The following is a 13033-nucleotide window of genomic DNA, read 5'->3' as shown; positions in this document are numbered from 1 at the left end:
AAGTCCCTCCTGAGGGGGCTTCCCTGTAGCCTGCTGTGTGGGCTGTGCTCTGGGATTCCACTTCATTCATTCACTGCACCCCAGCACATCCTGACTCAGGGCTGGCTTGGCCCAGCACCAGGAGCTAAGACACTGGAGCAGAGAGATGAGAGCCCTCCCACCAGCTGCTGAGCGTCACACGGAGGAAGTGGGACCAGTAAACCACGGGGATTCAATTCCTCTACAATCAGGAACGTGTCCTCTGAGGGCACGTGACGCTTGCAACTGGATCCAAGGGGCTTGGAAGAGGTTTGGGGTCAGGAGAGGGCAGTGGACTCCAGGAGAATAAAGCACCCCAGGGTCAGAATTCCTTCCCTCCTAGACCTCCAGAACCCAGAGCGCGTGTACTTGCCCTGAGCACCTGCCAACATTCGTCTTCAGTGATGGAGGCAGGGAGGCTGAGGGCGCAGCAAGGTCTGTGGCCAAGGGCACGCACAGTCGGAACAAGTTTCACTCCCAGGTTGCCCTTCCCCTGGCTGTGTGATCTTGAGAAAGTCACTTCACCTCTCTGGGTCTTCATGTCCTCATTTTTAAAATTGCAGGGGTACACACTTCATGGCGATGTGGGGAGAGTAAATGAGGGAGAAGATGAACAGCCCAGCTCCGAGCTGCTTTTACGGCAGTTACTATCTGCATCTGACCGTTGTCCAGGCTGGACTGGGAGTGCCAGACCACAGGCCTTTGTCTAAATTATCTCAATACCCTCCACCCAGCTGGGGCTACAGCAGCGGATGCTTGGAAATGCCTGATCCAATAAACTCCATCAAGAGACTGCAGGTCCAACCATCCATCATCCATCCATTCACTTATCTATCCATCCACCCACTTATCATTCATCCATCCATTCATCCATCCACTCACCCACCCATCCACCCATCTATCCATCCGATCGTCAATCCATCCATCCATCCATCCATCCATCCATCCATCCATCCATCCATCCATCCATCCATCCATCCATCCCATCCATCCATCCAGTCATCAATCTATCCATCCACTTACCTATCCGTCCATCATCCATCCACCAACCCATCCATGTTACCACTTATCCCAGAACCATCTATTAACGCATCTTTCCAAATTTCAGAAGGACCCTGAGAGAAGCCCAGCTAACTATTTCCTATCAGATGTTGGACAGGTAGGTTACAACCATGAAGTCTCAGCCTCCCCACCTCATAGTCTGGTCAAGACTGACTGTGCGAATGAGTCAATATGAAACCACTCTGCACAGGTGTTATACAAACGTCGTCACCATCACCACCTCTCCGGATGTGTGACCCAGCCAGTTCAAGCTAGAGCCAGGGTGTGTGTGGTGGACATGGGCAGAGACCTCAGAGTGACTAAGCTCCAACCTAGGGAGCTCTTTGTTGATCTGCTCTGCAGGTCAGCTCCTGGACCTGCCATTCCAACAGCCTGGAAAGCTTTTGTGTCCAAGAACAGGGAGGGGTTTGCTGAGCTATTCAGTTGGGAGCGCTTACCCGGTGCTGGGCCCCCGCAGTAAACATCAGGAGGACACTGTGAGGTCCCACACACATGCTCAAGCATCCTCTCATTCACTGAGCCTCACCAAGTCCCATGGAGTGGGCAGGGTGGGAATCTCTGTCCTCGTTTCCCAGGGAGGAAAAGGGAGGCTCCATAAACAGCAATTTCTGTGTAGAGATACAGAGCTGGCCTTCCCATGCCGGCTCCCTGACTCCAGCCCAGGGCGCCCTACAGGCAGCCTGCTCCACATGGGGTAAACCAGGTGACCAGCTCTCACCTGCATGGGAAAGCGTGTTACCCGGGATGCCCCTGTGGCAGCAGGAGGGAACAGGCAATGGTCCCGAGAGAGGAGGTGTGGGGGAGCCAGGATGGGGCCCCTCATCCTGCCTGCACAGTGTGGGTGGGTCTGAAGCGCCCCACCCCAAACTGTCAACATTTCCCTTATGTTCTGACCGAGATAAGCCAGATGGAATTCCAAGCACTTGTTTGCGAATGAGGGCTAAGTGACTGAATGTTCGATATTAGAAAACTGGCAATTGGCTGCGGGGTGCTTGCCGATGAGTCAATTAAGTCCTCTCTCAGCTACACTGGGTAAATGGGTACCTGCCTAATCACTGAAGTCTACTCTCCACTCCTTCATTCACTCACTCATGCATTGATCACTTATGTATTTGTTCACTCATTCATCAGTCATGTTCATTCATTCATTCTCTGGTCACTTATGCCTTCATTCATCATTCATGTTCACTCATTCATTCACTGACCACTTATGCATTTGTTCATTAATTCATCAGTCACATATTCATTCACTCATTTGTGGATCACGTATGCATTCGTTCATTAACTCATTAGTCACATATTCATTCATTCGTCACTCCCTTGTACATATGTCCATTCACTCATATGACAAGTTGTTCAGTGGCTCAGCCTTGAGCGTGTCCCTGCACCAGTCTGTGGACACCGTGAGGACATGATGGACAGACTCTGGTCAGGAGCTCAACTGGCAGGCAGAGTCCAGTGGTGAACTGCATTTCTGCATGCCCGATGGGTCGCAGAGAATACACGGAGTGGGGACCCCGAGTCTGATGAGGAGAATCCCAAAAAGGCCTCCCTGGTGGTAGGCTGAAGAGGCCAAGCAAGAAGGACAGAAGGCACGGGAAAGGCTCTGCAGGACAGTTAGGGCAAGACACAGAGTGACCCAGACAGGCGGCCAGAGCAGAGGGGTGTTGAGTCACGCTGGTTGTGGCGTCAGGGCTGGGAGGGGGGGACGGAGGCTGGAGGCAGGAGCCCCGTGGGGAGGGCACAGCGGCTGTCTCAGGGGAGGTAGAGGGGCAGGGCTGATGCCCTTTGCACTGGGGCAGTTTTGTCCTGCCTCCTTGTCCCAGTGACAGCATCCATATCCCACACCCACCCCGATGAGGTGCTTCAGAGACGCGCCATCATTCAGAACGTCCCTCCCGCAGGCCACAGTGACGGCTTCTGAGACTGCTGGGACACTAGCCAGGGCCACCAGCATGCAGCCTGGGGCTTCAGATGGACTCTAGAGGATGGCGGTGGACCCGTCTTGCCCACACAAGGGGCCAGCCTAGCTAGCCCAAGAGGCGGCATGAGAAACACTATCCGTGCTCCCGGGCCCTGCACACAGCCGGATGGCCCGACAACTCCCTTTAGGCCCCAGCAGGGAGGCCGCTGGGGGCTGGCCAGGACAGCGGGGCCTCCGCCCACCTCCCATCCCGTTGGCGCCAGTGTTCAGCCAGAGGTCGGCTGTGGCTACACTGTGTCCACCGCTTTCCTGGCCGAGGTTTCTGGACACTCCCGTCGACTGGAGTCGGGTTTCTGCCCTTTGGCAAACCAAAGGCCACCCTGGCTCCAGGTGGGGAGGTGCCAAGAGCCCCCGTTCCTACCCCGCCTGCTCCTCACGTCTCCCACTCTCTCCTCCTGGGGACTGTTCAGCCACACGGACCCCGCCCTCCCTGTCCTTCTCCTGGGAGCACCCCTCCTCCCCCAACTCTCAGGGACCGTCACATGCCTCCCTCGCCCCACTTCCTCTACCACATCGACCCTGGGGGCTGACACGTCCCCTGCCTCATTTCAGGGGTGGGCACATACATGTCCTCCCACCCAGCGAGTCACACTCTTGTTCAACCACCTGTCAGAGCAGCAGCTACTGACCGTCCACAGAGTGCGGGAGGGGGGACAGTGTCATGTCAGGGTGGCACCAGGATGGACACACTCCCAGGGTGGCCCCTTTGCCAGCCCCCTCCCCCCACGAGGCAGCCAACACGAGCCTGGATCTGTCTCCTCCTCAGTCCCCTGCTCCGGGTGACACGCCATTCACACCCTGGGTGCAGGTGGCGGGAGGGCAGCCGGGGACCCTCACAGGGAGACAAGGGGTTGTCCCAGGTGACTGCCCGCCTCCACGCCTGGCCCGGCGCCTGTCGCATCCCCTCAGTGCTCTGCGGCCGAGCCCTGCCCCTCCCTCCTTTTGTGTGTCAGGACAGGGCACGGGGGAGGAGCGGCCGCCACGGCACACTTGTCTTCTTTGGACCAGAGCACTCATCTGGTTGAACGAGAGCCGAGGAAACCAGGTCCCTGCTCCTCAGGGGCAGCTGAGCTTTGGTGCCCTGGTCCCCACGTCCCCAGGGAGGCAAGAAGCAGGGCAGACGGGGTGGACACCCATCAGAAGCCAGAGGGCGCCCTGGAGCTGCCTTCACACCCACAGGACTGAGGAGAAGGGGCCTCCCTCCCAGGAGCAAGTGTGCAGGGTGAGCCCGGACGCCCGCTGCAAACCCCGGCCCCCGGAACCGTCCAGACTCCCTGCTCCACAGGCACCAGTGGGGGCTGGGCTGTGCTTTCTGAAGCACCTGGCTGCCTCTGAAAGGCTCCCCCTCTCTCCACAGCCCTCCTCTTTGAGGCGCTCATCTCAGGGTCTATGGTCTTTCCCCGCGGGGTTGACGGAGCCCAGCCTCTCACTGGGCAGAAGCACCAGTGATGCTGATGACGGGAAGCCAGCCCTGCTGGCCCCAACAACAGCACCTCCCCAGGCTGGCCCAAGCCTCTGCACCAGGTGGCTGGTCCCCTTTTCCCACATCATCCCCCTTGAATCCCAAGCAGCATCCCTGGGGGGTGCAAACCGTTAACACACTCGGCTGTTAACCAAAAGGCTGAAAGTTTGAGTCTAGCCAGAGGTGCCTCGGAAGAAAGGCCTGGCAATCTCCTTCCAAAAAATCATCCACCGAAAACTCTGTGGAGCACAGTTCTGCTCTGACACACACAGGGTGGCCGTGAGCCCCAAATGCCTGCTCTGCCACGGTTCCCAGGCCCAGTCCGGGAAACAAAAGCCACGTGGTGACAGACAGGCCTCCCCGAGCCCCAGCCGGGCTCTGCCAGATGGGGGCGCACTTTCCAGCTCAGCCCCTACCTGTGCTTCTCGCACAGATGGGCTTCCTGGCCCCCTTGGCCCAGGGGACAAATGGGACTCAGAGTGGCAAGGGCATCCCAGCTCGAAACAGCTGGTGAGCGCAGAGGGGAACTTAATCCCTTCCTGTTGAAATAAACCCACGCTGCCGAGCTAAACCCACCCGACAAACTTGTATTTGAGGGGAAAAGGACACTCCCCGCTGGGGATGAGGCCGGGCAGCCCTCAGGCCCGGGCGCCCAGAGTTTGCAAAACCATGTAGAGAGCTCTTTAGACCTGGGCAAGAACCAGTCAGACATATCTGGGTAGTCGCTCCCCTCCACCCCCCCGGGGCAGGTGACATGAGGGGTGGAGGCACGAGCCCTGTCTCAGGCACCGTTCTGGAACACGGCCCGGCTGTACCAGTGGGCGCCACCAGAAGGCGCCGCTGCAGACCAGGTGTCAGCACCTCCCACCTGAGAGGGGCAACAAGGAGCTGCAGGTGCACTGGTTCCCGCTCTCTCTGGGCCAGCGCCTCCAGGGCAGGCGAGAAGGAGAAGAAAACCAGAACGAAACGTGAGAGCAAGCGGGCTCGGGGTCGGGGGTGGGGCAACACGGACGGGAGGGGGCAGGAGGTGACCACAGGATGGGCTCTAGGCTCCCCTGGGGGCCTGGGCAGTGAGCGGCAGCGAGGGCTGGGGTGGAGGTGGGGGTGTGTGCCCATGGACTCCATCTTCAAGGGGGCCCTCACTTCCAGCTGGCTCTGACGTCCGCCCAGCCTCACCCCGAGCATCCCTGCAGTCCCCTCCCGTCAGCATGTTGCTGGACGGCTGGCTCCTGGGGAAGGGGTCCAAGCACCCTCTTACCCCAGGAGTCAGCTCTCTTCTGCGTGGCTTTCCGGTCAGCTGGCCGACTAGGGCCAGCTCCGTGGGGGAGAGCTGCAGCCAGCAGTGCCAGCAGGGAGGCCGCTAGGCGGCTGGGGCAGGCTGGGTGGGGCCTTGGCCCACCTCCCTCCCACCCAGCGTGACCCTCAGCGCTGGGCAGGAGGCTGTGTCCGCCGCATTCCTGGCCGAGGTTTCTGGGCCCTCGTGTTGACAAGACACCCAACGCCTGGTGACCGGGGGTCTGGCTGAGCGAGGGCTACTCAGCCCCAGCCCAGCGAGAGAAAGAGGAGGGGACACCTGGGGGGGGGTGGGGGACTGAAGCCAGGGGTTCAGGGCAAGTCCCCTCCCCAGGACCCTAAATCTCCCTCTGACTTGGACAAGTGGCCCTCCATCACCTGGGCGATGGCCTCCCACCCTCAGGTGCCAGCCCACCCCCACCCTGCAGCCAGAGGGAGCTTTTTGCCTGTTGATGACGAGGATGATGAGGATGAAGATGACAAGCCCAAGGGCAGCAAACACTGACTTGGCACTGCCGACGCGCCAGACACGGACCTAAGCGCATGGTCAGAGGGGCCTCTGTCCTTAGCCCCATTCTGCGTATGAGAAAATCGAGGCACAGACGGGTCGAGTGACTTGATCAAAGTCACACAGTGGAAAAAAACAGCTGGGATGTGGTCCCTGCAGTGTGGCAGAGGGTCTGGCTGGGCAACAGGGTGGCTACCCCCAAGACAGGACCCACACAAGCGGGGGGTGCGGGCACAGTTCTTCTTCCTCTGTGATGGGGTGAGGGAGCATGAAGACACCCACCTCCAGGCTCTGAGGAGTGGCTGAAGGGCTGGGGCCAGCGTTCCCTGCACAAGTGTCCCGAGAGTGCCCCAGCTGGGCCGTCTGCCACTGGAAGGAAGGGGCTAGATTTTCAGAGGGATATGCAGGTTTGTGGGTCGGGGGCTGGGCTCTGAGCTGAGACAGCACAGGGGTTCGGCCACCTCCGTGAACCCCCAAAAGGCCTGGGGGCTGGGCTGGGGGCCACTCTGTGTGGGCTTGTTTGATATGGATGGAATCGCCTCCCCCAGAAAGACACACAGAGGTCCTAACCCTGGCACCATGAACGTGACCTTGTTCGGGAATAGGGTCTTTGCAGATGTGATCAGTTAAGATGGGGTCACGCTGGAGCTGCTTGGATTCCAACCCCATCCGATGGTGTCCTCATAAAAGAGGGGGCAAGATGCAGACAGACACGCAGAGGAAGACTCCATGTGAAGACGCACCTGCACACCGAGGAACACCTGGGGCCACCAGAAGCCGGAGGAGGCCAGGAAGGATCCTCCCCCGTAGCCTCCAGCGAGAGCGTGGGCCTGCTGACACCTTCCTTTCAGATGCCTGGCCTCCAGGGGTGAGGGACAATAACTGTCCCTTTGTACAAGCCACCCCGTTTGTAATGCTTTGTCCTAGCAGCCTCAGGAAGTCACACAGGGGCTGTGTGGCCATTTCCAGGCCCACACCTGGTGTGGATGTCCAAGGCCTCGCCCCACTAGGAAGCAGTCAGCTCCAGCGTTCCCCCCCAACTGGCTGTGTGCCCCCAGTCACCTGCAGACCCCAGTGCCATCAGCGGCACCTCCTCCCGCTCCTGGATGGACTCACCCGGTGCCCCAGAGCCAGCAGGGAGCCCGGTACATACTCAGACAGCCACTGGGTGCAGTGTGCTTTGCGATGCACAGACCTGCTCCTCCTGGAACTACCCGACTGTGAAGACATTTCCATGTCCAAGAGCACCCAGCCGGGTGCACAAGATGGGACACCATGTAGGGACACCATCGTCCCCACCTCCACCTGAGGGAGGACCCCAAGGAGACACCTGGAAGCCGGCCCCCAGTTCTCTGTCCCCCAGCTGGCTGGGTGGCTGGATGCTCGCCACTGTCACCACGTGGGGGAGGGGTTGCCAATGCTGCCCACAGAGCCCTGGAAGGACAGGGGCTTGGGGGAGGGCCCGTCAGCTCCTCAGTCCCCACGTGGTGCCTCTCCAGCATAGCTGCCGTCATCAATGAGGAGACGGAGGCCGAGCAGGTGGAGAGGAGATGGGGGGCTTTGAGCCGGGAGAGAAGAAGACAAAGAGGGGGCAAGAAGGCAGACGGTCGGGGCAGGGCGCCACCCGCCACAGGGGAGTTGGTAGGTCTGCTCTCTTTCCTGACTAACCGTCCCAGTTCCAGCACAAAAGTCCTGGGTCCGGGAGTCCCTCAGTCCCAGGCAGACACCTGGGCACAGGCCCGGCCAAGCGCCAGGCTCAGGGGAACACCGATTTGAGTTCCATCTGAGGGTCAGTGAGGTTAAGCAGACTACCCGCCAGGCGCTGTGTGCCGAGCACCCCCAGAAATGGGCTCGTTTCAGCTTCAGGGCACCCCAAGGACGCAAGTGCTTTAGGGTCCCCGTTTTATAGATGGCAGAGGCACAGCGTGATGAAGAGACTTGCCCACGGTCACGCAGCACTCCATGATACAGCCCGGAAGCCACGGGTCCAGGAAGTCCAGCCCGTGAGCATCCAGCGAGATTACCTCACACACACGGGCACACACAAATGCACAAGGCACATATGCATGCACACACATGTACACACATGTACACACACACAAACGCACACACAAAATGTGCGCACGCAAATGTAGACACAGACATGTGCATGCAGATGTACACACAAAAATTGCACACAGAGGCATACACACACAATTACACAAATTTACACACACATATACACAGACAGGTATGCACACTCCCGTGCAAACAAACGCGCGCACAGGAAATGGGGAACCTTGAGGAAGGGCCCCTGGGATGGGCCCAGATTGCTGTATTCTCTGCACGAGCAATACTGTGCTGAATCAGGGACCGTTAGGAAGGGTCTCTGAGATGTGCCCTGGTTGCTTTTTTCTCTGCATAAGCAATATTGTGCTGGAAGCTTCTACAGGTCCCTGGCCACACTGCCTTCGGTATCTCATTAGATTTCATACTGGGGAAGGGGACACTTTCTTTTTAAAGCTATAGTCATAATTCTAGCTAATGGTGTGAAGTAGAATTTGCCACCACTGGGGAATACCTTAATTTAGCTTTCAACTGTTCTTAGCACCTGGGACTTTTCCCTCAGGCCTCCTCCAAGCGAGAATCTAGACCAAAGCCGGGAACTGGATCTCACCGTTCCACTGCTGGAGAATGACTGGCTTGGGGTGTGGGGGTGTGAGCTTGGGGTTGTCCTGCTCCGAGAGTACCAGGGCCACTGAGGGGCCAGGAGGTGTGGGTGCCCACAGTACCTTCATCCACGCCTCTGCAGCTCTAAGACCCGGCCTCCAGGTGAAGCTCAGAGCCACCATTTCCCTTCCAGGACCCATGAAGCACTGGCACCCACCTAGAGCTCCCCACCAATCCCTGCATCCCCCTACACACACCGAGCTTGCAGAAGGGGCCGTAGTCCCTCTCCCCACGCCCCATCTCAGCTGAGGGCATGAAGGTGGCCCCAGACACACCAGTCAGTCCGGGCCAAGGCAAGTCCTTCAGAGGCTGGGGGCACGCGAAGGAGGCAAGAAGAACCAAGGACCGAGAGGCACAGTCAGACGTCCCCCAAACTGCACGGCCAGCCAGGAAAACAGGCCTGCAGGCTCTACCCGGCCACCAGCTGTGCTGAGGACAGCTCAGGTCGCCAGAGGCCCAGGACGAGTCCTGCCTCAGCTCCACACTGGCTGTGTGACCCGGGCCAAGTTACTAACCCCTGGGTGCCTCAGTCCCCTCATCTGGAAAATGGGACGACAGCAGTACAGCCTCTCAGAGGCACCGCGTGGAGGGAAGCGAGTGAGGGCTAGAAGGGGGGAGCTGTAACAGTGATTGATCACGACGCCTGCCACCAAACGCAGCCCCTGAGGCCCAACAATGACCTGGCCCGAGAAGGCTCCTCCTCGCCCGAGGAGCTCTGGAAAGCGACAGGGTGGGAAGCTCTGAGTGCGAATCCAGCCCCTCTTGATGCGTGGGAGGGGGAGTGTGGGGGGAGGACGCAGACCTGAGTTAGATGCCCGGGGGGTCCGGCTCCCCTCCGTCTGCCCTGCCCTGTCTGCTCCTCTGGAAAACAGCTCCCGCCGCGGGGCGGATGCAGAGACGGGCTGACGCTGGGATACAAAGTCCCCAGGCCTCAGCGTGAGCCGACACCGTTCCACCTGCTGTTGTTACACCTGGGCCGCCGCGGGCCTTAGCACACGACCTCGCCTTGCTCAGCCTCAGTTTTCACTCTGTGCCAGGGTCTCACAGGCACCAGGACCCCTTGTCATTGAGTTGATTCTGACTCAGAGCAACCCCACGTGACAGAGCAGAACTGCCCCATGGGGTTTCCAAGGAGCGGCTGGTGGATTCAAACTGCCAACCTTTTGGTTGGAGCCGAGCTCGTAACTGCTGCGCCACCAGGGCTCCATTGCCACCAGAGTGAGCATGAATTTCTGAGGCTGCAGCTCTGCAAACGTGCCATTGGGAGGCGCCCAGCACAGAGTAGCTTTGCAAACGCGCCATTGGGGGGCTCCGCCTTTGCGCCCCAGGCTCATCCACACTGAGGCCAGGAGGCAGTACGCAGAAGGAAAGCAGGCACGCACCCCAACAGTGCTCTGGGCCTCCTGGCAGGCTCTGCCTGGCCTCCCCACTGACCCAGCTCTGTCCTGAGCAGTCACCATGACCGCGATGCCCAAGATGATGACCTCAGAGACAGCTCACACGGGCAGTGGGCAGACACACGTTTAAAGTTTCCTCAACAATGTGAGCTTGGAGGTAAACAGGCTTTCCGCATAACCTGTGGGCAAGTCCCAAGTTCAAGAAACTAGGACCACAGTGCACGGGATCTTTTCTCACTGGTCCTAGTGGCAACCCCACCACCCTGACAGCTACAGGCGCAGCCTGGCCACTGCCAGCTCCCAGCCCTGCCACTCTACCAGCCCCAGCCCTGGCCACCTCACAGACCCCCAGCCCTGACCACCTCACTGACCCCCAACCCTGACCACCCCGCTGACCCCCAGCTCTGGCCACCTCGCTGACCCCCAGCCCTGGCCACTGCCAGCCCAGCCCTGGCCACCCTGCTGACGCCCAGCCCTGGCCACCCCGCTGACCCCCAGCCCTGGCCACCCCGCTGACCCCCAGCCCTGGTCACCGCCAGCCCGGCCCTGGCCACCCTGCTGACCCCCAGCCCTGGCCACCCCGCTGACCCCCAGCCCTGGCCACCTCGCTGACCCCCAGCCCTGGCCACTGCCAGCCCAGCCCTGGCCACCCCGCTGACGCCCAGCCCTGGCCACCGCCAGCCCGGCCCTGGCCACCCCGCTGACCCCCAGCCCCACTGGCTCCTTACCCGACGTCCCAGTGCTGCTGCGGCCGCCTGCCATCCTCACCGCTGCCGCCCAGCCTGTTGAGCGAGGGCGACCGGCTGTGGGGCCCGGGGATGTAGCTCCCGAGGGTCTTCACGGTGCCGTCGGGGGTGCCCGGCATGTGCTGCAGCAGCTGCGGGGAGAGGCTGCGGTGGGAGGGGGCCGCGGAGCAGACGGGCCAGGCGGGCGCGCCCACATGGAGGTTGTTGTCGCTGTTGGAGCGCAGCAGCACCCGGGGCGCGGCCAGCGTGTTGGGGGGCCGCCGCCTGCGGTTTGAGTACGCCGGGGCCTCTCGGAAGGGCACTGGGGGCGGAGAGAGCAGGGAGAGGTGTGGTAAGGTCAGGCCTGGCTGGGCGGCCCCCGGACCCGTGGTGGACACGGGCAGTGCAGGCGGGGGACGCGGGCAGGCACGGGTCTGTCTGCACCACCCCCTGCAAACACCTCCAAGGACAAGCCGGCTGTGAGTTCTATGTAGAGGCCCAGTTGGACCCCACAAAATGCAGAACTCACCCCACGCAGAAGCAGGGAGACGGGTCGGGGCTGAGTAAGTCACCACTTAGTGGAAACTCAAGCTCTCGCTTGATATGGAAGGGACTCTGTCTGAGCTTCCATCAGGGCCAGCATCCGCGCCCTCTGCAGCCCAGGAAGATGCCGGCCACCCGACCCGTGTGAAGATGGGGTCTCCATCTCACCAAGTTGGGGCGACGCGGTGCTAAAGCTGCTGCAAAGCTCCTCCTGGGGTGACCTGAACTTGGCCTCCAAGCCTATGGGTGTCCTCAGTCCGTTGTTGCTGTTCCTTGCCATTGAAGCTTCCCCAACGCACGGTAACCCCACGTGTCACAGAGCAGAACCGCTCCAGAGGGGTTTCTTGGATGTAATCTTTACAGTGGAGCTGCTGGGTGGGTTCGAACCACCAACCTTTCGGTTTCTCAGTTGATCGCAAACGGCTGGCGCCACCCAGGCTCCTCCTGAATCAGCCTACTTCACCCCAAAGTGTGCTCCTTGTGCCAGCCCGTTAAAGCAGCCCGTCATACAGGGCAGCAGGACAGGGCCGGCCTCTCTGGCCTTCCTGAGGTTCTAGGCTAGAGGCGAGGCCCTGGGTCTCTGGAGCTCAGTGTGCCCAGGGCCTTGGAATGAGGACAACTGCCCACAGGAGACCCTCGGGGACAGTGGCATCGATGCTGCCACTGCCCCAGATGGTTCTGAGGGCTGCCACCAGAAACAGGGGTGTCCTTCCCCAGACGGGGCATAGAAGGACAAGGAGCCCCTCGGGCTGCAGAGGAAACAGACACCAGCGACCTTTCACTGCAAAGACGCTGAGCAGCCTTTTAGCTCTTTCCCGCCTTAGGCATCTTTGTCCTTTGCCACCAGCATTACACCCCTTGGGTTGAAGCCCACCTGGCCCTAGATTTTGGACAGCCCAAGGCTAGACTGCCGCTGGACAAACTGGTGGCCGAAAATGATGGAAGTCACGTGTCCCGAAGAAGGGACTCCTCACATCTCAAAGTGGGAGAGCGTCAAAGTGATTTTGACACAGAACGGGGACACTCCATCACCCCTGCCTGCCAAACGCCAGATGGCCTTGGTGAAGGATGCCAGAGACCAAGGGTGGCTGCATCCCTTCACCGGGCCTGACAGCAGTGGCCGGACATCAGCCCGCGCTCTACACGGCTCATTCCCATGCTGGATGGCGGAGCTCCGTGGCACAGCGGTGGCCCTGGCGGAGCTCATGGGAACAGAGGTGGCCCTGGAGGAGCTCAGGGGACAGAGGTGGCCCTGGTGGAGATCAGGGGGACAGAGGTGGCCCTGGTAGAGATCATCTGGGACAGAGGTGGCCCTGGTGGAGCTCAGGGGGA

General features: G+C 60.3%; 1 protein-coding gene across 1 annotated transcript in view; it reads right to left on the bottom strand.

Moving 5' to 3' along the window:
* SHANK2 (SH3 and multiple ankyrin repeat domains 2) overlaps positions 1-13033 on the bottom strand; it is a 559307-nt gene that overhangs the window by 331046 nt on the left and 215228 nt on the right. Inside the window, exon 13 of the mRNA XM_004383876.1 lies at positions 11162-11480. Within this exon, the coding sequence (XP_004383933.1) occupies positions 11162-11480 (319 nt within the window). The remainder of the gene's footprint in view (positions 1-11161; positions 11481-13033) is intronic.

This window comes from Trichechus manatus, unplaced genomic scaffold, assembly GCF_000243295.1.
Source record: "Trichechus manatus latirostris isolate Lorelei unplaced genomic scaffold, TriManLat1.0 scaffold00113, whole genome shotgun sequence".
In the NCBI taxonomy this organism is placed as follows: Eukaryota; Metazoa; Chordata; class Mammalia; order Sirenia; family Trichechidae; genus Trichechus; species Trichechus manatus.
This window is presented reverse-complemented; position numbering and strand designations above follow the sequence as displayed.